Raw genomic sequence first — 25,115 nt, 5'->3', positions numbered from 1 at the left:
GGCAGGACAACAATGAAGTGAGACAAAGAATAAACAAACTGCTGAAGAGGCCCTCTCACTTGATCTAACATTTGCAGTTATTAGCACGGAGACTAGTATACAGTAGGGATCCCTTCATATGGTGAGCCATATGGGCACAAATGGGCTGCAGCTCAATTAGGGGTAAAGGATGGTTCATCAGTTCATCAGGAGACAGATTACAGATGGGTTGAATTGCAGAGAATTCAGATGAAGACATTGCTGTGGTGCCATATAGAAGAGTATTGATGGGACTGCTGGCTACACTGGTTCTGCTGTCAGGTAGCCTCCCAACACTATCAAAGAACATGAGGATGTCATGCATTATCCTGACTGAAGGTATGGAGCATACATTGGCCACCTACAGCGTCTACTTAATCTCCTTGTCATGCTGCCATACTGCGGCTTCTGAATGTGCCCTTCACCTCAGAGATAGAGTCATAGAATCATACAGCACGGAAACCGACCTTTCGGTCCAACCAATCCATGCTGACCATAATCCCAAACTAACTTAGTCCCACCTGCCTGCATTGGCCCATATCCCTACAAACTTTTTCTATTCACGAACCCATCCAAATGTCTTTTAAATATTGTAATTGTACCCGCATCCACCACTTTCTCTAGAAGTTCATTCCATAAACTAACCATTCTCTTGTAAAAAACATTGCCCCTTATTTTTATTTTAAATTTCCCCCGCCTCACCTTAAAAATATGACCCCTAGTCTTGAAATCCCTATACTAGGGAAAAGAACATCTGCCATTCACCTTATCTATACCCCTCATGATTTTATAGACCTTAAGAAGGTCACTCGTCAACCTCCTAAGCTTAAATGAAAATGTCCCAGACTATCCCGCATTTCCTTATAACATAAATCCTTCATTCTTGGCAACATCCTGGCAAATCTCTTCTGAACCCTCTCCAGCTTAATAATATCCTTCTTATAATAGGGTGACCAGAAGTAGACACAGTACTCCAGAACAGCCCTCACCAATGTCTTGTACAAACTCAACATAATGTTCCAACGCCTATACTCAAAGGTCTGAGCAATGAAGGCAATTGTGCTAAATATCTTCTTAACAACCCTATCCACATGTGATGCAAACTTGAAAGAGTAATGTACCTGAACCCCTTGATCTCTCTGTTCTACAATACTACAAAAGGCAATACTTTTAATTGCACAAATTCTGACTTTGTTTGTTTTACCAAAATGCAACACCTCTCGTTTATCCAAATCAAACTCCATTAGCCACTCCCTGCCCATTGATCCAGTTGATCAAGATCTCTTTGTAATCTTTGGTATATTCTTTACTGTCCACTATACCACTCTGGTGGTTTCCGCAAACTTATTAACCATGCTATCTTATTCTAATCTAAATCGTTTATATAAATAAAAAACAAAAGTGGACTCAGCGCCGATCTCTGTGGAACACCACTGGCCTCCAGTTCAAGAAACAACCTGTGGGAGGAAACCAGAGCACCCGGAGAAAACCCACACCCATGGGCGGCATGGTGACACAGTGGTTAGCAGTGCTGCCTCACAGCGCCAGAGATCCGGGTTCAATTCCCACCTCAGGCAACTGTCTGTGTGGAGTTAGCACATTCTCCCCGTGTCTGCGTGGGTTTCCTCCGGGTGCTCCGGTTTCCCCTCTCAGTCCAAAAATGTGCAGGTTAGGTGAATTGGCCATGCTTAATTGCCCATAGTGTTAGGTGAAGGGGTAAATGTCAGCGGAATGGGTCTGGGTGGGTTGCTCTTCGGAGGGTCGGTGTGGACTTGTTGGGTTGAAGGGCCTGAAGGGAGAGTGCGGGTAAGTGGAGTTGAAATGCCCATCAGCCATGATTGACTCGATGGGCCGAATGGCCTTACTTCCACTCCTATGTCTTAAGGTCTTATGGTTTCCATCCTGTAAATTATCTAATCTAATCTTTCATCATCGCTCTCTGTCTCCTGCCATTAATGTATTTCGTACCAATTGGCAAGTTCACTCTGAATCCCATATGAACTAACTTTACTGATTAGTCTGTCAGGTGGAACCTTGTCAAAGACTTTACTAAAGTTCAAGTCTATTGCTCTACCTTCATCAATGTGATGTGATGTCGTGTGATGACAAATGCAACAGAAATTCTACCCTAATAGTTACTCTTATATGGACAAAAGTAACTGTTTCTAGGCTAAACAATTATTAAAGCCAGGCATTTGGTATGTGAATTGCAACATATGACTATCCAGTGCTTAATGTGACTGATGCAGATGACACAGAAGCCTTCTACAGGCTTCTCATCTCCAGACAGAAAAGTGGAATTACCGCTTCAAATAGAACAGGCATGGTCTCATGGAATGGCAGAGCAGTCTTGATTGATTGGTTGAATATCCTCCTACTCCCCTTAATTATTATGATTCTATGATTGTGACACGCAATTCAATATTAAACAGACTATTTCAAAATTGTATGTACAATGTGGGGTCTGCATCAATTACGCTAGCTGTACTTCTAAAAACCAGACTACATTTCCTAAAGGCAAGCTGCATTTCAGTTGCAGCAGATATTGGAACTTAATGGGAAAACATTCCAAGTGGTAGGGAATAACTGGAGCCAGAGAGAGAGAGAGAGAGATTCAGATTTTCAGATGTGGACCCCTAAGCCTTCGTACTCAAGATAGGAAGGAAGAAAGTTATCACCATTCCTCAGGAGGTTCTCTGCACTTATATTGGGAAGGCAGTAGGAAGAGCTAGTCTGAGCTCAGTATCAAGTACTGAGGACCAATATACAATATTGTAAAAAATGTGATTATCTCGAAGTGATTAAAGGCAGTGAATGCAATTTTAAATGCTGCCTCCTAAGAACCATACTTCCAACCATACACACTGCCCAATAATCCACACCTACACAATATAATCTAATTAGCAATCTTTTGGTATCAGGACTCATACCTACCATTCACATACTCCACCTCAACCTCACACACTGATCATGGCCGCAAACCTCACCTTGCAGTTTTTAGATAGCTATTCAGCTATGATAGACACAACATCTAATCATATATCAACAGCAAGGGACAACAGGCAAAGCTACATATTTTCACTCCATTGGAGGAGACAGTTTTTTGTCTTACTGATGCAGCCATCATTGGGACAGTAGAAATCAGTGTCACTTAGGTCAATGGGATGATGGTCTTATGTGACTTCTGAAATCCCAATTACCTTTATCCCACAATTGGTACGATGTGAAGGATGACAATGGTGGAACCATGCACCTCTTTTTTCCCACTTGCTTACCCTTTCCATCTATATCATTTCATGTATGCAAAACTTATCACCTGGCCTCCCAGTAGTGTATAAAAATGAAGGCTTAGAGGCATAGCACACCTCTGAGAAAGAGCTGCTACTATATGATTGGACACTTACAGCCACCATCTTAGATACTGGCACTGCATGCACTGTTGAATACATCAAAGATGCCAGATCTGCATGTGGTGAGCCATCATGCACTACGGTGAGGGGAAAATTACAGTATGTGTGCCAGCTCCCCAGTGGGCAAGATTAGATGCTGTAGAGAGTTCAGATGGGAACTTTATTCAATTGGCATACTGGTTCTGCTTCAAAACACAGCATCTTGATTTAGGACTGCATTGTTGTTCTATCACTGTTTCTGAGTCAAACCCGAGAACGCCTTTCGTAAAAGCACATTGCATATACCTAACACATGGACTGCAGCTGTCAAGTCAAAGAAATCCACAGTACAAAAAGACCCTTTGGCCCATCATGTCTGTGCTAGTCAAAAACAACCACCTAACTATTTTGAATTTCCAGCATTAGTCCCACATATGCCTTGAGATTGCAAGTGTACGTCTCTGTTCCGTATGCACACTTTTCACCTTCATCTTCAACAGTACTGACTCACCATATCTCAATGTTATCATGTCTGCAGTTTGATTTCATCTTTAGTTTCATTTAACCTCTTAACAACGTTACTTTCTTTTAGATAATAAAGATAATGAAGTCCAATAATCTGCAAACCAATATCCCTGCAGATCCTTATTTCCCTTCATATCACTCTGACTCCACTCTTTCTTCTAATCTGACCTTTTGCTACATATTACATCAAATGTTCCACTTTCTGACAATGAATAATCTGTCCTTAGCATAGAACTCAGCTTTATCTCCTCACAACTTCTGATCTTGAAATGCCCATTTTGGCCAGCAGTCCTCTCTTTGCTCAGCCAACCCTTAAAACTCTTGCAAGCGTTTTCCTTCCACCTGATCCTCTCCTTTTGGTCTCTCACCTTCTTTTGTCTTTTCATTGAGAACTGCCATAATGCTAATTGCTATTTCAATATTTCTGCTCTCGTCATTCAGTCGAAGCCATTTTTCTCCAGTTCTGATGAAAGGTCATCAATTTGAAATATTAATTCTGTTTCTTTTTTTTGGAACTGTTTCCTGACACAATTATATTTCCAGCATTTTCCATTTTTATCCCAGACTTTGTGGTGAACAGCGAACTGTCATGTTGATGATTTTGCAAACTCTAGTCTAAAGGATTTGGTATAGAAATTGAGGGGCACAGTGATCTTAACAGTCATTGGCAGAGTGTCATCATCCTACTCTGCAGCTCTGGGTCACATTTGAGAAAGTGGTGCAGTTCTGATGCAGTGCAGCTACTTCAAACATTGTTCTGACTGAGGTACAAGTAGAAGAAGTGCTCTGAAAACCTATGTTAGTAGGCCTCCTACAAAAGGCCTCCTCCTCCCCTCTGTAGATAGTTTTGTCTTTATGCTGTTGCAGCTCCATCTCCCTTTCATTCCAATGGCCATAGGTCGAGGGCAAATCATATGCTTAGAGGTCTTTCAAATTCACATTTCTTCCAAAGGTCCAGAAATAACTCTGTAATATTCTCCAGCAAAGTACTTACATTCATACTGCACTGCAAAAGAGAGTCAAAAGCAACTCACATGGAAGTTGAATTTCAAAATTTTGCAAGAGTATTTCTCCTTCAGCTGAGTACAAAATCAGTTGTGCATGGAGGGTGTTATTATGGTGGGCAAGAACTAAAGCCATTGCATGCCAAGCCAGCATTCAGGGCAACCTGAAGCTACAATTCATCTCCTCTGCCAGCTTTTGATGCCCAGAAGGAATGTCTGAGATGCTACCCTACAAAATGGAAATCATTATTCACTGTGCCAGACATTGGCAAGAACGGATTACCCTTCCTTGATTTGTGTTCTTTTGGCAATAACATGGAATCAAATTCTGTGGATTATTTATTTCAAAATAAGTAAATGGCTTACCCTGTTTATGCTGGCTAATTCTCAATTAGAGGAAATAAAACAAGAAACATTTCTTTTTAAATTTAATAGATAGTATGACGTTAGATCGTAATTTCAAAATATTGTTATAACTTTTAGAGCTAATGTCTGGTTGGGTGGAAAAAGGGTTCAAAACAATGCATGACTTTTAATCTGATGATAGCCACAAAGGATAATCAGGTACTTGATATAGGCTGCCAGGAAGTTTGGTAGACATATTGGACTCATTTTTTGTTTAAAAAGAATGGAATATATGAAACAGCAAAGTGAAATTATGAAATGAATAGAATCAAAGGCCTTCATGATCTTGTAAGCTGATGGGTTTTGATGTAATAGTACAAGATACTGTGTGAGCTCACCTGCAGTCCAAAGGCTTAAATAACTCTACTTTCACAGTCTTGTTCAAGACTTTCCCTTCCCACATTGGTCACCTGGATTGCCTCACTGACATGCTAACCACCGATCTGGTTGAAGCCTGCAGATTTCTGTGGCATACTACAGAGGCCAAAATATGGCCCTAAGATCATCATGAACAAGTAAACAGAGTGATGTTAAACTGATTTTGAACCTGTTTAGTTAAGAATCATCAAATAGACTAATAAGAGATGGTGGCCAACATTCCTGCTTTATTTTTCTTCTGAGTGGACCTCTGAGGTCTGTGCATGGCAGCAATGTCCAGAATAAGAAATCAAAGCTGTGAATGGTATTGGCATACTAATTGCCATGTATGGACCCTTGGAATGACTGCACATCTTGGAGTGAACACTGGGTGTGGTATTGTGGACTAGTGATGTAAAATCCTGAGCTAAATGTTTGAGTTGGTGCAATTTGAATTGAATAATACCTGAAATTAAAATGCTAGCCTAATGGCAGACATGTAACATTGTCAATTATTGTAAAAAATTAACTGGTTTACTAATATCCTTTGGGGATGGTCAATTAATTTGGCCTAAGCAAGTGACATGCACATTATGTGAATGATTAAAAAAAAATGGGTAATAGTCATACATTGGGTATAGTCAGGATATTAGAGTGTAGCATTTTTGAAAACTTAGTTAAAACTTTTAATTCGATAAACACAATTTTCAGAATGATGATTGCAATATTCCATACCTTCTTTACTTCTCTCGTAAGCATACATCTTTCTATCCTCAGAACAGTGGATATATCAATGCATTCCTTTGAGATTGAATTTAGCCAGTTTGTAAAACTGTCCACCAGAGCCAAGAAGAGAACCCACGTGAACTTCAGAAGATTAAACACCCGCTTGATAACATTATCTGAGAAACAGGAGGAGAAAGATTATTAGAGATAGATAGATAAGAAACATATGGATGAATTCAGCCTTTCCACCATGGAGTACAAGCAAGGACTTTATAGAGGTGGGGCCTCAAGACTTTCTATCCATCGAAATGAATAGAGACTAGGCCAATTAAAATTTAAAGCTGGGATTGGTATTCTTTTGGTTGAACAGCATTGAAGGATCTGAGCTAAGACAGGTGGATAGAGTCAAGGTAGAAACCAGTTCTGATCTAAACGAATGGCAGAACAGATTTGGGTTGTCGATGCTCCTCAAGTGCGACAATCTAGATTGAAAGGTCATAATTTTAATGGTTAGCAGATTTAAAGTAGAGATGAGGAGAAATTACTTCTCCGAAAGAGCTGTGAATCTGTGGAATTCACTACCTCACAGTATGCTGGACGCTAGGACACTGAGTAAATTTAAGGAGGAGATTGACAGATTTTTAATTAATAATGTATTGAAGAATTGTGGTGAGTGGCTAGGAATTGGAATTGAAGCTGATATGAGATCAGTCATGATCGTATCAAATAGGGTAGCTAACTCAAGAATTGCCTATTTCCGCACATAGTTCTTACGTTATTGTGAATGGTCAACTCTTGTTCCACTGTAGATAGAAAAAGAGGTACGTTGACCACTATGCATGAATTGAAGATATGCAATCCCTCATCTCAGTCAGGGGAACTCACTCACAAAACACAATCATGCTGCTGTTTTTAAATTTAACTAAGAAACAGGCAACAGCTGGAGTTTAATGTGCACCAGTGCAAGATTGTATGGGACAGTGAATGTGAAATATGTGCAGACGATTGAAGGGTCCCATAACAAAACAATAAACAGGATTTCAGTTCAACTAATACTTCTCTGAGTTATAGAATATACAAAAATATTAATCAGGAATTTAGTTGGAATTTAATGATATTTATTTGAAGGAAGTTATGTCAAACCGCTGCCACTTAATGACCAAGCCAATTTAGAATACTGTCTTATTATTGCAGGTGATGACTTTTCAACAACTGAAATTTCATCCACCCAAAATGTTAACTTTGTTTTTGCTTCCTACTGCCTGACTTGCTAGGGATTTCTAGCATTTTGTCTTCCATAAAGTTTTCATTATCCACATTATTCTATAGTAAGATTAGAATACTGCATACAATTTTGCTTATTTAATAATTAAACTACATAAGATATCCCAAAACTATAACAATAAGAAAGATAATGGTCTTACATATCGGTCCAATATTCCAGTTTGGGTTGAAATCTCTATTCCCAACCAAGATCAAACAACATGTTGCTATATACCTTTCCAGAAATTTTCAGGACAGACTTCCCAGGATTAATTCCAAAGATAGAGGTCAGCAAATAATATAGTAACACATAGTGAACCTTTACAGAAAACATGGTACCAAGTTATAGCATTGCAGGTAGTTCTTCTATAATGTGCATTTTGTAAGTGTGATTTGGCTGTAACACTATTTGCGAATTGCGGATATTTTTAATTATAAAGCAAACTCCTGTTTGTTGTTGCAGGATTTCACCCCCTGTATTACAAGCTGGCTGTGACTTATTCTGCTGGCACATCTATTGTAACAGGTTGTTATCTGTGTGTGTGTATTTGTTTGCTTCTATCTGCAACTAAAGTAGGGGAAGTGAAGAGTGGAACATTTTGCTGGAATGCTTACTGGGATCATGCACGGAGTTAGGGGATTTTAGGGGATTAGGGCCGAGGGAGCGGGAAGAGAAAGAGAGAGACAGAGAGAGACAGAGAGAGAGAGAGAGAGAGAGAGAGAGAGAGAGAGAGAGGAAAGAGTGGGAGCAAAAGAAGTTGCAAATACAGCAAAGTCCAGTGAGTGTTGAAGAGTAAGCAAGACCTTTTGTTAAACAGAGGCTCAGTTACTGGCTATCTGAAGCTTAAACACATGGCGACTTTACAAGAGAAGGTGTATGTCTGTGGAAGGGGGGAGGTGTGAAACTAAGGACGAATCACTGGCAACACTCATCTCTCCCCACCCCACCCATCCCCAAGTTATGCCTGATCCAAGTTCACCCAGTCTCCATTTCAAAAGGAGGTGGGCATGATCTAAGAGTCTCGGCTCCTCATTCTCTCTGAAACCTGAGGCACATCAACATTTTCAGCTATTCAGAGCACCCCAGCAGCCCCTTAGCCACCTCCCTCAAAAGAAAGGAGATTTTACTTGTGCAAAAAAAAGCTTCCTGAAGTTTCACAAAGTTTAATGGCAGACAGCAGGTAAGTGGGCTAAGTGCAGAATGGAGGCAGTGAGGTCAGCAGATGCTGGAGATCAGAGTTGAGAGTGTTGCTGGAAAAACACAGCAGGTCAGGCAGCATCCGAGGAGCAGAAAAATTGACGTTTCGGGCTGGAAACTGATGAAAGGCTCCAACCAGAAACGTCAGTTTTTCTGCTCCTCGGATGCTGCCTGACCTGCTGTGTTTTTCCAGCAACGCACTTTCAACTAAGTGCAGAACGGGCTAAGTGGTAGGAGGGAGATGAGGGGGTAGGGTGGCAGTTAACTGATGGAGGGGCCAGAGTGGTAGCTGGGTAAAAGGGTATGGTATCCAGTGTGTGAAGGAGCAGGGTGGCAAGAAGCTGGGTGAGGGGTAGGGAGCAGGTAGATGCCTGTATGAGAGATCTTTATAACATGGGGTGACCATTGTATGCTGGGCATCACATGGCCCTCAAGATAAAGTTCAGGCCATGGTACATTGAAATCCTCAAGGATAATGCCACTTGTTGCAGGCATGAACAAAACACCACTATCATAGCCTGAAAACACAGTGCTATAATATTAACATTATGATTCTGAGTGAGACAAGGTGGGCAGGTCAAAACCTATTCAAGAAATAAAGTGGCAGGTACACCTCCTTCTGGAAAGGTAATCCAGTAGAACAAAGCTGATGACTTGGACTTGCCTTCACCAAAAGGTTGATCATCTTTATGGGATAAATAATGCCTCATGACCTTTGGCCCACCTTAATTCAAAAGATGTGGACCATAGTTGTCAGTGCATGTGGCCTGACTTTAAAAATAATGGATGAGGCCAAAGAGGAATTTGGCACCAACTTTCTTCAGTCATACAGTCTTGGTGATGTACAACACAGAAACAGCCCCTTAGGTCCAACTTGCCCACTCTGACCAGATATCCTAAAATAGTCTAGTCTCATTTGTCAGCATTTGGTGCATTTCCCTCTGAACCCTTCCTATTCATATATCCATCCAGATCCCTTTTAAATGTTGTCTCTGAACTAGCCTCCACCACTTCCTTTGACAGGTCATTCCATACACCCACAACCTTCTGCATGAAAAAGTTACCCCTTGGGTTCTTTTAAAATCTTTCCCCTCTCACCTTAAACCTATGCCCTCTGGTTTTGGACTCTCCACCCCCCTATCCCCACCCCCGGGGAAAAGACCTTGGCTATTTACCCTATCCATGCCCCTCATGATTTTATAAACCTTTAAAAGGTCATCCCTCAGCCTCTGATGCTCCAGGGAAAATAGCCCCAGGAGATTCAGCCTCCCCGTACTGCTCAAACCCTCCAACCCTGGCAACATCCTTGTAAATCTTTTCTGAACCCTTCTAAGTTTCACATAGCAGAGAGACCAAAATTGCATGGAGTATTCCAATAATGGCCTAACCAATGTTCTGTATAGCTGCAACATGACCTTGCAACTCCTATACTCAGTGCACTGACCAATAAAGGCAAGCATACCAAATGCCTTCTTCACAATCCTATCTACCTGTGACTCCACTTTCGAGGAACTATGAACCTGCACTCTCTTTGTTCAGCAACACTCCCAGAATCTTACCATTAAGTGTAGAAGTCCTGCTAAGATTTGCTTTCCCAAAATGCAGCACTTTGCATTTATCTAAATTAAACTCCATCTGCCACTCCTCGGTCCATTGGCCCATCTAATCAAGATTCCATTGTACTCTGAGGTAACTTTCTTAGCTGTCCACTACACCTCCAATTTTGGTGTCACCTACAAACTTACTAACACTACCTCCTATGTTCATATCCAAATCATTTGCATAAAAGACAAAAAGCAGTGGACCCAGCACCAATCCTTGTGGCACACCACTGGTCGCAAACCTCCAATCTGAAAAGCAATCCTCCAACATTACCCTCTATCCTCTAACTGCGAGCCACTTCTGCATCCAAACAGCTACTTCTCACTCTATTCCATGTGATCTAACCTTGCTAACCAGTCTATCATGAGGAACCTTGTCAAATGCCTCAGTGAAGTCCATACAGATCATGCCCACAACTCTGCCCTCATCAATCCTCTTTGTTACTTCTTCAAAAAACTCAATGAAGTTTGTGCGACATGATTTCTCATGCACAAAGCCGTGTTGATTATCCCTAATGAGTCCATGTCTTTCCAAATATGTGTAAATCCTGTCCCTCAGGATTCCCTCCAACAACTTGCCCACCACCGATCTCAAGCTGTTATGAAGCTGTGGGTGCATATTTAAGAGAGTGAAGGACTTGGCAGGTACACTGAGTACTGGAGAATTTACAAAGTAACATTTGATTAAGAATAAACAGCACTTGCTGAGTTGTTATGAGAAAAAAGCCCAAATTTGAATTCGACCAATCAGTTTAAATTATACCCCGAAAAATATCAAACTCCAATCCAATTTGAATTGACTATATTGACAATCTTAAAAGCCAATGACAAAGTCTGATGCTTTGGAGGTATAAAACCTGGGAAAGTTGAACAGTTGAGAGGAGAACTGTCAAACTCAACATGTAAACAGACTGCCTGAAAAATAGTTCTCTTAAAACAGGTACCTTTTTGATCAGTAACTTGTGACACAGAAATTCCTCAGGAAAAAAAAAGACACAGGAAGATCCAAATAGAAGAACGAAAGCTGCCTGGTTTTGTAAATCTTAATTGGGAGTTTTATCAAATTAGTATTATAGCAGGGAAGGTAAAAGATAGGTTAGAGGAAGAAATGGTAAATAGTTGTTAGTTAATTATTCACTGTTCTACTTTAAGAAAAAAAGTTGTTAACTTTTCTTCAAATAGTTCTTGGCCACTCGAAAGTTTTACGCATTACTGCATGGGATAAACCTTTGCTGTATTGTTGGTTTTAAACTAAGCAGAAGAGTTTGCCCTCGGCAAAAGTGAGGACTGCAGATGTTGGAAATCAGAGTCTAAATTAGAGTGGTGCTGGAAAAGCACAGCAGGCCAGGCAGCATCCGAGGAGCAGGAAAATCGATGTTTTGGGCAAAAGCCCATCATCAGGAATGAGGGCTCTTGCTCGAAATGTCGATTTTCCTGTTCCTTGGATGCTACCTGACCTTCTGTGCTTTTCCAGCACCACTCTAATCCAGAAGAGTTTACCCTGTCTTGTAATCAAGCTCATCAGTCTATAGTTCACTGGCTTTTCCTTACCACCCTTCTTAAATACTGGCACCACATTAGCCAACCTCCAGTCTTCTGGCACCTCACCTGTGGCTATCAATAATTCAAATATCTCAGCAGGGAGTCTAACAATCACTTCCTTAGCTTCCCACAGAGTTCTAGGGTACACCTAATCAGATCCCGGGGATTTATCTTCCTTTATGCACCTCCTCTGTAATATGGACATTTTTCATGATGCTGCTATTTATTTCTCCATGTTGTTTATCTTCCAAAACCTTCTCCACAGTAAATACTATGCAAATTATTCATTTAGTATCTTCCTTATCTCCTGTGGTTCCACACATAGATGGCCTTGTTGATTTGTGAGGGGCCCTATTCTCTCCCAAGTTACCCTTTTGTCCTTAACGTATTAGTAGAATCCCTTTGGATTCTCCTTAACCTTATTTGCCAAAGCTATCTCATGTCCCCTTTATAACCTCCCGATTTTCCTCTTAAGTATACTTGAATCACTTGATTTCTGCTGTCTGTACCTGACATACACTTCCTTCTTATTCTTGAACAAAACCTCAATTTCTCTAGCCAATCAGTATTCCCACACCTACTAGCCTTGCCCTTCACCCTACAGGATCATACTGTCTCTGGACTGTCCTTGTCTCATTTTTGAAGGCTTCCGGTTTTCCAGCCATCCCTTTACCTGTGAACATCCACAATCAATCAACTTTTGAAAGTTTTTGCCTAATATCGTCAAAATTGGCCTTCCTCCAATTTAGAACTTTGAGGCCAGTGATATAATTCCATTAATTCTAAAATAGTGATGGAAAAAGATAGACCAGATCTAAAAGTTAATGTTGTAGATTGGAGAAAGGCCAATTTTGACATGTTCGAGTTTCCTGCTCCTCGGATGCTGCCTGACCTGCTGTGCTTTTCCAGTAACACACTCTCAACTCTGATCTCCAGCATCTGCAGACCTCATTGTCTCTTAGCATCTTACATTCAATCTGTTAATGTTCAATAGGAACCTCAGAATGTCCACAGCACTTTGGTATGGAACCATAACCTCATCTTATCCAACTGAAGGTTCATTATCAACAATCACTCCCTCAATATCACCAGAACAAAGAAGCTGGTCAATTACTTCAGGAAGCAGTGTGGAGGACACACCCCTGTCTGTATCAATGGTGCTGAGGTGGAGGTGGTTGACAGCTTCAAGTTCCTAGGAATAAATATCACCAACGATTCTGTCCTGGTGTTTCCATGTTATTGATACAGTGGAAAAGGCACACAAATGCCTCTACTTCCTCAGAAGGCTAAGGACTTTCGGTATGTCCATTATGACCCTTGCCAATTTTTATAAATGCACTATAGAAAGCTTTCTGTCTGGATGCATTACATATGCTCTGCCCAAGACAGCAAGAAATTACAGAGAGTTGTGAATGCAGCCCAGTCTATCATGATAACCAACCTTCCTTCCATTTGCTCCACCTACACTTCCCATTGCCTTATGAAAACAGTCAAAAAATCAAAGACCCTGCCCACCCCTGTTATACTCTCTACCACCCTGTTCTATTGTGCAGAAGATATAAAAGTGTAAAGACACGTACCAACAGAGTTAAGAGTTACTAAATCCCCCACCATCAACACCCTGGGAGTTATCATTGATAAAAAACTCAACTGGACTCACCACATAAATGCAGTGGCTACAAGAGCAGGTCAGAGGCTAGGAATTTGGTGGAAAGTAACTCACCTCCTGACTCCAAAAGGCCTGTCCACAATCTCCAAGCACAAGTCAGGAATGTGATGGAATACTCCCCTCTTGCCTGGATGACAGTAGTTCCACAACACTCAAGAAGCTTCACACCATCCAGAACAAAGCAGCCCACTTGATTGGCACCGCATCCTCAAGCAGCCATCAATGAATCTCAGTAGCAGCAATACATACTTTCCAAAAGATGCACTGAAGAAATTCACTAAAGATCTTCAGGCAGCACCTTCCAAACCCATGACCACTTCCATCTAGGAGGACAAGGGCAATAGATACATGGAGACCACCACTTCAAATTTCCCTCCAAGCCACTCACCATCCTGATTTGGAAATAGATCACCATTCCTTCACTGTCATTGGGTCAAAATCCTGAAATTCTGTCCCTAATGTCATTGTGGGTCAACCCATAGTAGGTGGATTGCAGCAATTCAAGAAGAAAGCTCACCACCACCTTCTCAAGGGCAACTGGGGACGGGCAATAAATGCTGACCAGCCAGCGATGCCAACATCCAACAAAATGAATAAATTATTAAAAAAAAGCTTTTTTCCCTGCTGTTATTAGACTCATGAATATAAGGGTATAAGTGTGTAGAATCAAAGATGGGTAAGATGATGGGTTGTCAAATTGGTAATGGGGTAAATTGGTTGAGAACATAGAGTGGCAAGTGAAGAGGAAGTTGTATTGTAGATGGATGGATGAACCAGTACCTGGGTAGTAGTCAGTTGTCTGGTGTGGGGGAATTGGGTGCCTGTGAGGGTGACAAAGAACATTGGATTTATTGAGTGGAGAGGCACTGTCACATGTCCTGTAGCCCTGGAGTCTGCATAAAAAAGTGGTTGGATCAGGTGCTTGGGGGATCAGTGTGGGTGGGTGAATGAGGGGGTCAGTTGTATAATTAAACAGAAGTTTGAGCAGGTTTTAATTCTTCTAACTTGTTCTGTATAACTACCAAGGTAAGTAAGTCACAATCCTCTAAAATTTTCAACTCAGAATTGGAAACTTTTTTCAGAGGTTCCAGAAGCAGACTAGTTGCTGACTGAAAGTTTAAGCGTCCTGGGAAATTACATGGTTAGTGCTTTGGGACTTCCAATGTGTATCTTTCAGGGTATGTCTGAACTATTTGGAGACCGGAAGATCTTGACCATTATATCGGATGCTAAATTTTATGCACGAGAACTCTTTTTAGCTAAGTTGGTGAGGTTAAATTTTATAGTTCATATGGTTTTCAGTGTGTTAAAATAAATCTGAAAATCCTGATGGGATGTGCTATTCTTCAAGTCTGAATTCTAAAGAGTCATCTTTATTTGTGAAGTTTAGTACTATCTCTTCTAATTATTAAACTTCAATTTCTTGAACGAACAATAATTCATTTAAGTTAAGCGGTTATTTATTATCGTTAAATGCTGTGATACCTGGTGCATTAGAGTGTTTATGCACTTCTTCTGGTGCTGGTAGTTCTTCTGTCTCTTCACATTCAATTGCAATGTGACCTAACGAAGAGATAGTGGAGGAGATATCAATAAGCTTAACACTATTCCAAAGTGTGCAACGTATATTTGCTTCATTTTCATTACTTTTTTGAAGAGTCACTGAATTGATCTCAAATTGTTTTCATGGTAGACATTGCAAACATCTGAATATAGAAGTGAAAATAGTTGCTTGTTCCCTGAAGAAATAAAACAATTAAATGGATAATACTCTCATGTCTGTTACTCCATTCTTCTTCAAGATAGAATAAGATTTCAGATATTTACAAAGAAAACAGGTGAAGGTGCATAGAGTTTTGCACCATTAAATTCCATGTTTTTGGGTAATCAGCCACATTTTTCTTTCAAATAAATTACAAACTCTGGCATTTACAGCTTTACAAGAATTGAAACATTGCATTGCGTGTCAATTAAGCAGGAAGATCAATCTCTAACTAAAATATTTTAGAGAATTTTTGTGTTCTCAGAAAAGTGTTTCTTGAGTTAACAGTCTATTTACTTTTACAGGATTCTGGGTAGGAGTGGAGACATTACAGAGAAGGGAAGTGGACATGGATAAGTATTGGAAAAGATTGAAATTCTGAAACAATTCTCGACTTTCTTAACAATAATCCATGATTTTTGACTAACTTTTGAACCATTTTTAGAAATTTCAAAATATTTTCCACACTTTCCAAGATCTGCATAAATCCTGGAATGCATTAATAAATTAACTATTTTCAAATATGCAGTATCTCCTTTCCAAATTATTATTTATTTAGGATATCTAGTTGGTCTGACGGGTCTGTTTCCATGCTGTATATTTTTACGACTCTATGACAACTAATCTCAGCTTTTACTGTTGCAAATGCACGGCGGTTTTCATGATTAATATATAGAATATATAGAATACAACTAGATCTCTCCCTCTCCTCCTACCTTACTGCACGTCCTTCTCCCCTACCAGAATGATTTCAATATCTGAGATCTGATTTTACCTCTCACTATCAAGAAGAATATCAGGTTGGAAGGCATTGGAACAAGCAAATGTGCATGGGGAGCCAAATCCAGCAACTCCATTTCAATTTGTAACCTTATTTGTTACTTAAGATAACTCATACTATTAGTTTTATGAATGTTATTTTTACAATGTTGCAGGGCATGTCTCACATAGATTTAAAAAATGCAATGTTATCATCATAGTCCACGAAGAATCAGATATGTCTTTTTCCATTAGAGAGAGACAATTTGTTATGTATAGCTTGAGGGTAACCACTCCACAAGTGTAGGGTAAGGCACAGAGTCAGGCCTCAATGAACCAAAACAGCTGGTACAGAGATTGAACCCAAGTTGTTAGCTTTATTACTATACCACACTTGAATGCTCAGGACAACTAAACTAACTGCCCCATGAACTAACAAACAACTGCACCAAAATTACCTCCTGTTTCTTTTTTACTGTGTTCCCATCTTTTCCGTTTATTTTTCTCCTTTCTTTTTAATACCGATTTTGAATCTTTCATCCAGGTCTGATAAATGAACTGTAAGAGAAAAGTTCATACCTCTTCAACAGACTTAAAATAACCCCATTTAGTGCATAACCACACAACATAGAAAAATAAGTGACATTCAGAAACTCACCACAGCTCAAGCAGATTAAAACATGTATGATGTTGGATTCAAAACACAAATGAAATGTACAGATAATTAGTTGGAACAGTCAGGCATTAGGCTAGACTTTGTTGCGTGTTTTGGTTATTAACAATTAACCATTGACCATAGTGCTGTACTAGTATACAAAAATCAGGCACTCTAATGACATCAATTTAAAATCCACTGTGATAGTTCTATTACTGGACGTATTAAAATGGCTTGACTAAAAGGAAGTGCAATACAATATCCTTCACTGATTTGTGAGAATCTTACTTGCCTCTCAACTGGTGACAATTGTTCCAAGGAAAAATACTTATGGCAAATGCAATCTTTATCTTGTTAAGAATGATTACATGGCACAAAACCAACATTAGTTTAGAAATTTCATCCTAAGAAGCCACAGAATGCATAGAAATTTAATATATTAGGGATCATCCAATGTGATTAGGATTTATCTTTGAAATTAGTATTGGAACATTCCAAATTGAATTGAATTTTTCCATATTGGCTTTGAGAGACTTGATGCTGATGCCCGTTGTTTAAATTTTAAAAAAATTGATTAAAACTTTAAATATATTTTGGAAATTCAAATGAACTTTTACAGCCAATGAGAGAGATTCCTATCAAGATGTTCATTGATTACTGCCATTGTGGCTGACACACTCTGTAAAGGCAATCTCAATTGCCATTTATTGAAGTCTACTTCAAATGCAGCAGTAGAGTAGTTCTATATCACTTTGGCCAGGTTTTTATTTTGAGATACCAAATACAGCACTATGCAAGTATAAATTAACCAATCATTAAATAAGTGATAGAGGGAGAAGAAAAACACAAGATTTGTTTGCTACTTTCTAGCAATTGTTAGTTCATTAGAATCATAATTAGTGATTAGTTTAAATGATTTTTCAGTAGTATTAGTTTATTTAAAATCAGCTGTAAGCATTTCTCTCTGTGGTGACTTTTAATGCCACATAAAAATTCCATCTATTCAGCAGTGCAACAATTCTCTTTTTGTTATTGTTTTACTCCCATAACAGATGGTGCCAGTAGTGGACAAACACATGCATGCAAAGCAAGAACAACAGAAGCATGAAAGAAAATCAGCATTGGCTTAAAGCAAGCATAAAAGAAAGCATGCATATAATGTTGTACAGAAGCAAAACGTGTCCGAGCTGTTTTCCAGCAGAACTGGTGTACAGAACAACCAACACAAAAATACACAAACTCAATTAGCATTTAGATATTCTCAGTTTGAATCTTTCAATTTTAATCCATAATTTCAGTTTCCTTTGTTTTATCTGAATATTAATGTTAGGATCAACTCCAAACCACAAGATTCTGATTTGTGTATTTACAGCCCATAAAAAGCACGATCCTTGAATATGAAAATTCTTTCAAGGAATAGGTTGTTAATAACACAATCAGCATTGCATCACTGAACTGAGCCTCTAGCCTGTGGAAAAAATGTCTTGTATACGTAAATCAACATACCTCAAAAAGCAACAACTTCTGAAAATTCCTCAGATCAATTTTGTTTGTTTTAAATTTGTTAAATAGTTTCAGGTATCCAAAGTGTGTCAACTATCAAACTCTTTATTTATTTTGGAGCAATCCTAATGAAGGATAACTAAACATGCAACTAAAAGCTAGTTACAATAAGGCAGAATGGTTTTGGTATAAGAGGAAGGTGCAGTACAACCCCACCAATTGGCAATCTCAGGAGATGGAAAGAGCCAGATTTTATATGTATTTTTAATGGAAACACAGATAGTAGCTGGTCATTTCATCAACGCTTCCAAACTCTACAGAAATTTTCAACTGCACTATAAACATTGCAGGAAAAAAATTCATTCAAAATACAATTAAACCAAATTCATCTAAGAGTTGTCAACTGGTTGGGATTTACTGTACTAAATGTCTTGGCATACTACACAATGAGGCATAAGCATTCCACACACTCATGAAACATCTGAGAAATACCTTTATAGCTCTGACTATCAACTGAAGTATTGTTTTTGGAAGTTTTAGAATAGACTTTGGCAAGGCTATAATGGCTGAAGCAAATTTCCGAACTGCTCTCTACAGAGAAGGATAAAGCAAGGCAACTGTTAGTAGAAAGGAGGTCCCTAAAACTCAAGTTTTTTGAAAACTAATTCAAGTCAATATTTCAAAGTTTTACATTCATTCAGAAGTTATTTATCTTTGAAATTTACATAAGTTAATTGAAATGACTAAAACCAATGTGATTTTCTACAAAAAAACCTAAAGGAAATTTGAGTTTCCAAATTAACTAGCTTAAAATAAAACTTGTATTTATGTAGCTTCTCACATTTGAGACAAATTTTGATTAAGAAGGAGATTAATATAGGGACAATGACATTGGGAAAAAAAGAGAGTTAAACAGAAAAACTATGTTTGGCGAATAGAAGGCATATATGAAAAATATTTTATACTAAGCTTCTTGCATCAGTTAACGAGACAGTGAGCAGTCAGCATGGACAAGTTGGACCGAAGGGTCTGTTTCTGTGTTGTACATCTCTAAGACTCTATGACTAAGACTCTATAATCACGCTCAATGGACAAGGAAGTTCAAAGTGAAATAGGGTGAGTCTTCACTGGAGGTTTGAACATCTACAAAATTGTTCTTGATGGTGGAATGGTTGAATCTTTACTTGTGATATTTCTAGTAAATTGTTTCAACGTGTTCAGGTATAGTGTAAAATAGCTCTTTTTTTTGCATATCAAAATCCTTGGTGTTCTTTTCTTAAAAGTACATTGGCAGTCTTTTTTGGATATATTTAGAAATGACAACATTCTGCCATGATATCTGGATTATTTGAGTTCCAATTATTGATAACATTCTCTTCTTGCACTACAGATCTTGTCAAACATTAATGGTTGAGGCGATACTCAGCATTTGCTTAAGAAGTCTTTCTCGGTCTTTTATCTGTACTGGTACCTTCTAAGAGATATAGGTTCTAGGGTGGATGGCCGATAGAGGGGTCAGGTTAATTAGTGCTTCAGGAGTTATACGTTGGTGATAATTGTTGGTTCAGTTTTCCAGTTTGAGTGTCTCCCAGCAGGCAAGGGGGAGGCAGTTGCACTCAGAAGAAGCAGTGGTCACAAAATAGATAGTCTCAATTTTGGACTCTAATATTTCAATAGTGATGTGGTTTCTTAAGATTGTTGTTGGACTTTAGTAGTTACAACATTTTCAAAAATTGATAAACAGTTAATGAACTGAATATTAATAAAACACTTTCTGAAATATGTGATGTTATGTTGTATGTCAAATTAAAACCAAGTAAGCAATTATAAAGATGTAAGCATCCAAATGTAATTATTTAATTTTAAATTCTATTTCAATAAAATGTTTGTCTGTTTACAAATAGTCTTAAATGTGCTCTATATTTGTCTGTTTTGATGTTCACAAATATTTTAGCAACAATTACACCCCTAAATGCAGACCTTTAATTAACAAATATGAAAAGTAGCCAAATTTCAAGAAAATATAAGGACAATAATTTGATGATAACCTCAGACAAAAATTCCAACCTCAGATCATCAGCAATAATCAGTTTCTACATTATAGAAAAAGTTCACATGTCATTTAATTTATCAAATCCATAGAGATCTCAATGATTTGTATAAACGTTTGTTCATTTAACCTTAAACATTGGCAAACAGAAACAAAGAAAGTTACCAGAATGTTACCGTAATTATGCATGACAAAGCATGAAGAATAAAATCAATAAGTAAAAATATATAGCAATATAACTTAATGCATTTGCAGATTCTTGACAAAATCCTGCTTTATATCTGATGCATCTCTGCAGCGATTTATGTCAAATTATTTCAGTTGTTCAAGCCAATTCAAAAGCATTGCCACAAACATGATGTAAGCAATTATTATATTTCTTCTTCATATATTATGATCATGAAAATAGAGTTTGAGTTGAAACTTTATTTTTCATGTTTTGATGTGGGAAGAAGACATTCTTACATCTCAGTCAATCTGCGAAACTGGGTGCAGTAAAAGGCAAACAGTTATCATGAGCAAATGGCATTTCTAATTCAAGGATAGAAAAGAACAGAATATGCACTTGTACATTACTACAGACCTTCTAACAGCTCTTTGCATAAGCATCACATTCATTTTCAGTTAAATGCATGGAAATTTAAAAATGGCTGGCAAATAACTAATCTATATTTAATAGTTAAGTGCCAGTAACATGATTTGATTATATATAACAGGAATGCATAAATCATGTACAAAGCATTTCTCTTTTCAATTCGGATCTGTTATCAAATAGTCCTGCACTCTGGATAGATAAGGCTACTATAAAAAGTCAAAGGCAAAAATCCCATCTACAGCTACATATACTGACATATACTGACATAATGAATCATTTCCATCTGCTCATGAGATCCCTAGCATCACAGGTGCCCATCTTCAATCAACTTAATTTATTCAAAATTATAGTAAGAAGTGGCTGAACACAATGAATGTGACAGCGTAAGTCCCAGCAACATCCCATTGTGATACTGAAGACTTGTGCTCCAGAACCAGTATCCCTAGCCAAAGAATTCCAGTATAGTCATAAAAATCAGTGTATCTATCCAACAATATGGAAAATTGTTCAGGTGTATCTTGTCTTTAAAATGCTAAACAAATCAAATTCAGTTAATGCTATGGCATTAGTTTATTCTTAAGTCTCAGCAAGTTGCTGGAAGGTGTCATCAACAATGCTATCAAGTAACACTTATGCAGTAATGAAACTCAGTTCATCTAAAAGTCAGTGTCCCAGGAGCATTCAGCTTCAAGCCTCAATACAATATGACTTTGATCCAAACATCCACAAACGAGTTGAATTCGAGAGGTGAGATGACAGTGAATGTTCTTGATATCAGGCAGCATTTCTAAGTGTGGCATAATAATTCTCAACATAACTGAAATAAACCAGAATCAAGGGAAAAGTTCTCCATTTGTTGAAATCATAGCTGGCGCAAAGGAAAATAATTGTTTTTGTTGTTGGAAGGCCAACAATCTTAGCCTTAACAGATTGCTTCAGGAGTTCCTTGGGGTGGTGCCCTAGAAATAACTATCTTTAATAAATTAATCAATGACCTTCCTTCCACAATAAGATTAGAAGTGGAGATCATCATTGATGATTGTACAATATTCATTATCACTCACAACACCTCAGGTATTGTAGTAGTTTGTGGCTGCATGCAAGAACACCTGGTCAACATTCAGGTTTGGATTAATAAACTTCAAAAGAGAATCTAACCTTCTCAACAGTTAAAACTCTTCAACAGTTCAAACTGACTGGAGATGCCTTCTGGAGCAACCCCATATAAATGCAGTAAATACAGCAACAGCTTAGGATCTTGGAATTCTTGGCAGTGTAACTCACCTCTTAAACTCCCAAAGTTTATCTATCATCTACAGTGGGTAAATCAGAAGAATGAAGTGAATACTCTCCCCTTGTTTGAATCAGTACAGCTCTAATAAACTAAACTCCATCCAAGATAGAGCAGTCTGCTTGATCAGCACTCCAGCCATCACCTTAAACTCTTGACTCCCTCCACAACCAACACATACTGGCATCAGTGTATACCATCCACAAGGTGAACTGCAGGAATTTGCTAAAGGTCTTTTGGTACCACCTTACAATCGCATTCGAGTTAATATCTGGGAATTTCATCTCTAACAGTATGATAGGCTTACCACAAGCATTGCAGCTGTTCAGGAGAACTGATATTCTCCTGATTCCCTTCTCATAGACAATGAGGAATGCAGAATAAATACTGTTCTTGCCAGTCACATTGGCATGCCATAAATAAATATAAAAATAATGAATTGTATAATTATAAAAAAATTCTCACAATTCTTGGAAATAAACCACTGATCAGTGAATATTTGAAAGTCAAGAAATGTCAATATTTAGACGTAATGCTTAACACTTCCAGTCAAAAAATCAAGGTATCAGGTTCCAAGCATTAATCTAAATTTTAATTGCTGAATTAACCTTTGTATTTGCAGCTTTTATTTCTGTGAACTGTCAGAATATTTTAGATCTTATTTACTGTACTGAATCTATTATTAATATAGGATGTTGAATGCTTTTCAAATTTAGTTCTACAAATGTTATTATTTGATAAAATATAACAGGATTCCAGACTATTACCTGAAAACCTGACTTTTTGGGTTGTTCTTCTTCATCTTCTTTTACTTCTTCTTCATTTTCCTCCTCACTGTCTGTCTCAAAGAGATAGTAATCTCCACTTCGTACCACTAAGCAGGAGGAGATAACATTACTAGCACAATGAAAGGTGAAATAATTCAATTTTATGGGCTTCTGAGCATATGGTTAGTTATTTTTAAGTATTGCTCAAAATCTCTTGATTCCATTTTAACAAATTAGCACTAGTAAATCAAATGACAAATTATAAGTCAAACCATGTCAATAATGTGGTAGAGAGCAGAGTGTAAAGAATGTGCAGCACTAAGCTACTCAAATGGTTACCTGAAAGTCAACATCCAACTAAAGAGAATGCATAAGAAAATCAAGAAGAGGAGGTAGCCAGGAAAACAAAGTGTAATGAGGATTTAGTAGCAGAATGTAGAACATCAAAAAGGACTGCTATGGTTGAAAAAAGTGAAGAAAGGCGGAGAAACAGAGAATAAATATTGCAAAGACTGGCAAGATTTCTGTACAAGTATTGCGAATAAGAAAGTAAGAAATTGAAGCTGAGGCTTAATTGAAGTTTTGTCTAAAATAGTCGGAATGTGTTAATTGGAAGAAACATAATTCATTTTATATTTCTGCAGATTTAAATAATCCATGCAGAAATATGCATTACAATAAAATTCAAATAATATAAACTATGTCTAACAGAATGCAAAGTGATGTATAATTATTGTCTCCTGTAAATCTTAGATGTTCAGATTTACAATTAACTGGTTGTAACCATCTAAACAAAGAAAACCTGGGTTATATACCAAATGATTTCAAAAAAGTCAATACGAACATGGCACTCCTTTTCAATCATTACCAATTTATTGTAAAGGTATGCATTAATTACAAGTGAACTACATTACACAAATTCTTTTGAAGTTTCCATGGTTTATAACCCCTTACCAAAGAAAATTAAATAATTAAAATAAATTGTCATTAACTTCATAAGTTTTTTCTATCTATTTATATTTTTAACTTTATTTTCACTGTTCTCTAAACAGCAATGTGCTTAATCGGAAAGATATTGTGTTGATAGAATGAAGGAGTTGAAGACAAACTAAAATAAGAGATTTACTCTCCTATGCAAAAGGCTCTACTGAGTAACAGCAATAAAGAACAGATTGCCACTGTACTTGAAGGTTCTCCCAACACGATACTGCTACATATTTCTTTTGGGATTGTCTGCTCCCAGCTGTCAATGAGGTCCTGAGGGATGCATCCAACAAGGATCTCTATTGATGAGCAATAAAGCCAGGAAAAGAGAGGACATGTCTTTTTTTAATGATATTAACTACCATATGCTAAGCTTAAAGATCCAATCTTTTAATGTGATTGAGTGGACAAATGAATGTGTTACTGGATGAATAAATATGGATGAACGAGTGAACAGTTGGCTGGGGAGGTGAGTGAGAGGATTGATGAGTGATTCAGTAGGTGAATGAGTTGGTAGTGGGCAAGTGGATGGGTGAGTAGGTAGGTTAAGTAAATGATTTTTAGACAATGTGAGTAGGCAAGTGAGTGGGTTCGGTTACTCAGGTTGGGTCAAAGGATAATTATGTGTTGTCACAAACTCAGGTAGATCACTGCAATCAGGTGGGGTGGGGACCAACTGAGTGTTGTTATGAAGGTAATCAAGTCAGAGGGATGCTCAGATGATTAGATGAAGTTTGTCATGTGATCGAGATATAGTAAAGAGAACAGTTGTGCAAATTGGGGAAGGGCTAGTTGGGTGTTTTGAGGTAATGGATGATTGGTGAGGGAGGATGGTGTCAGTTGTAGAGTTACTTGTGTTAGAGCAAGTTTTAATCTGTTCAATGTTTTCTGAGTAAATATTGTTAAATACTGAGGATCTTTCCCAAGTCTCCAATTCTAGCTCACAGTCAGAGACATTCACAAAGAATCCTGGGAGGAAGGAAATGGACTGTTCGAAATTTAAATTATCTGGGCAATTCCCATCTAGGTCCATATGTTAGGACTTCTGAAAG

At 38.1% G+C, this 25,115-nt stretch overlaps 1 protein-coding gene across 4 annotated transcripts in view; it reads right to left on the bottom strand.

Moving 5' to 3' along the window:
* piezo2b (piezo-type mechanosensitive ion channel component 2b) overlaps positions 1 to 25,115 on the bottom strand; it is a 762,691-nt gene that overhangs the window by 95,356 nt on the left and 642,220 nt on the right. For 3 of the 4 annotated variants that reach the window (XM_072569835.1, XM_072569837.1, XM_072569836.1), the window contains exons 32-35: positions 23,080 to 23,186; positions 16,677 to 16,776; positions 15,183 to 15,260; positions 6,434 to 6,600 (exon numbers count right to left, since the gene is read on the bottom strand). In XM_072569835.1, the coding sequence (XP_072425936.1) occupies positions 6,434 to 6,600; positions 15,183 to 15,260; positions 16,677 to 16,776; positions 23,080 to 23,186 (452 nt within the window). Of the gene's footprint in view, positions 1 to 6,433; positions 6,601 to 15,182; positions 15,261 to 16,676; positions 16,777 to 18,868; positions 18,968 to 23,079; positions 23,187 to 25,115 lie in introns of all 4 variants that reach the window. The other variant, XM_072569838.1, reaches the window with a different exon arrangement.

Source organism: Chiloscyllium punctatum, chromosome 5, assembly GCF_047496795.1.
Source record: "Chiloscyllium punctatum isolate Juve2018m chromosome 5, sChiPun1.3, whole genome shotgun sequence".
Classification (NCBI taxonomy): Eukaryota; Metazoa; Chordata; class Chondrichthyes; order Orectolobiformes; family Hemiscylliidae; genus Chiloscyllium; species Chiloscyllium punctatum.
The sequence above is the reverse complement of the archived record's forward strand: the minus strand, read 5'-3'. Positions and strand labels throughout refer to the sequence as shown.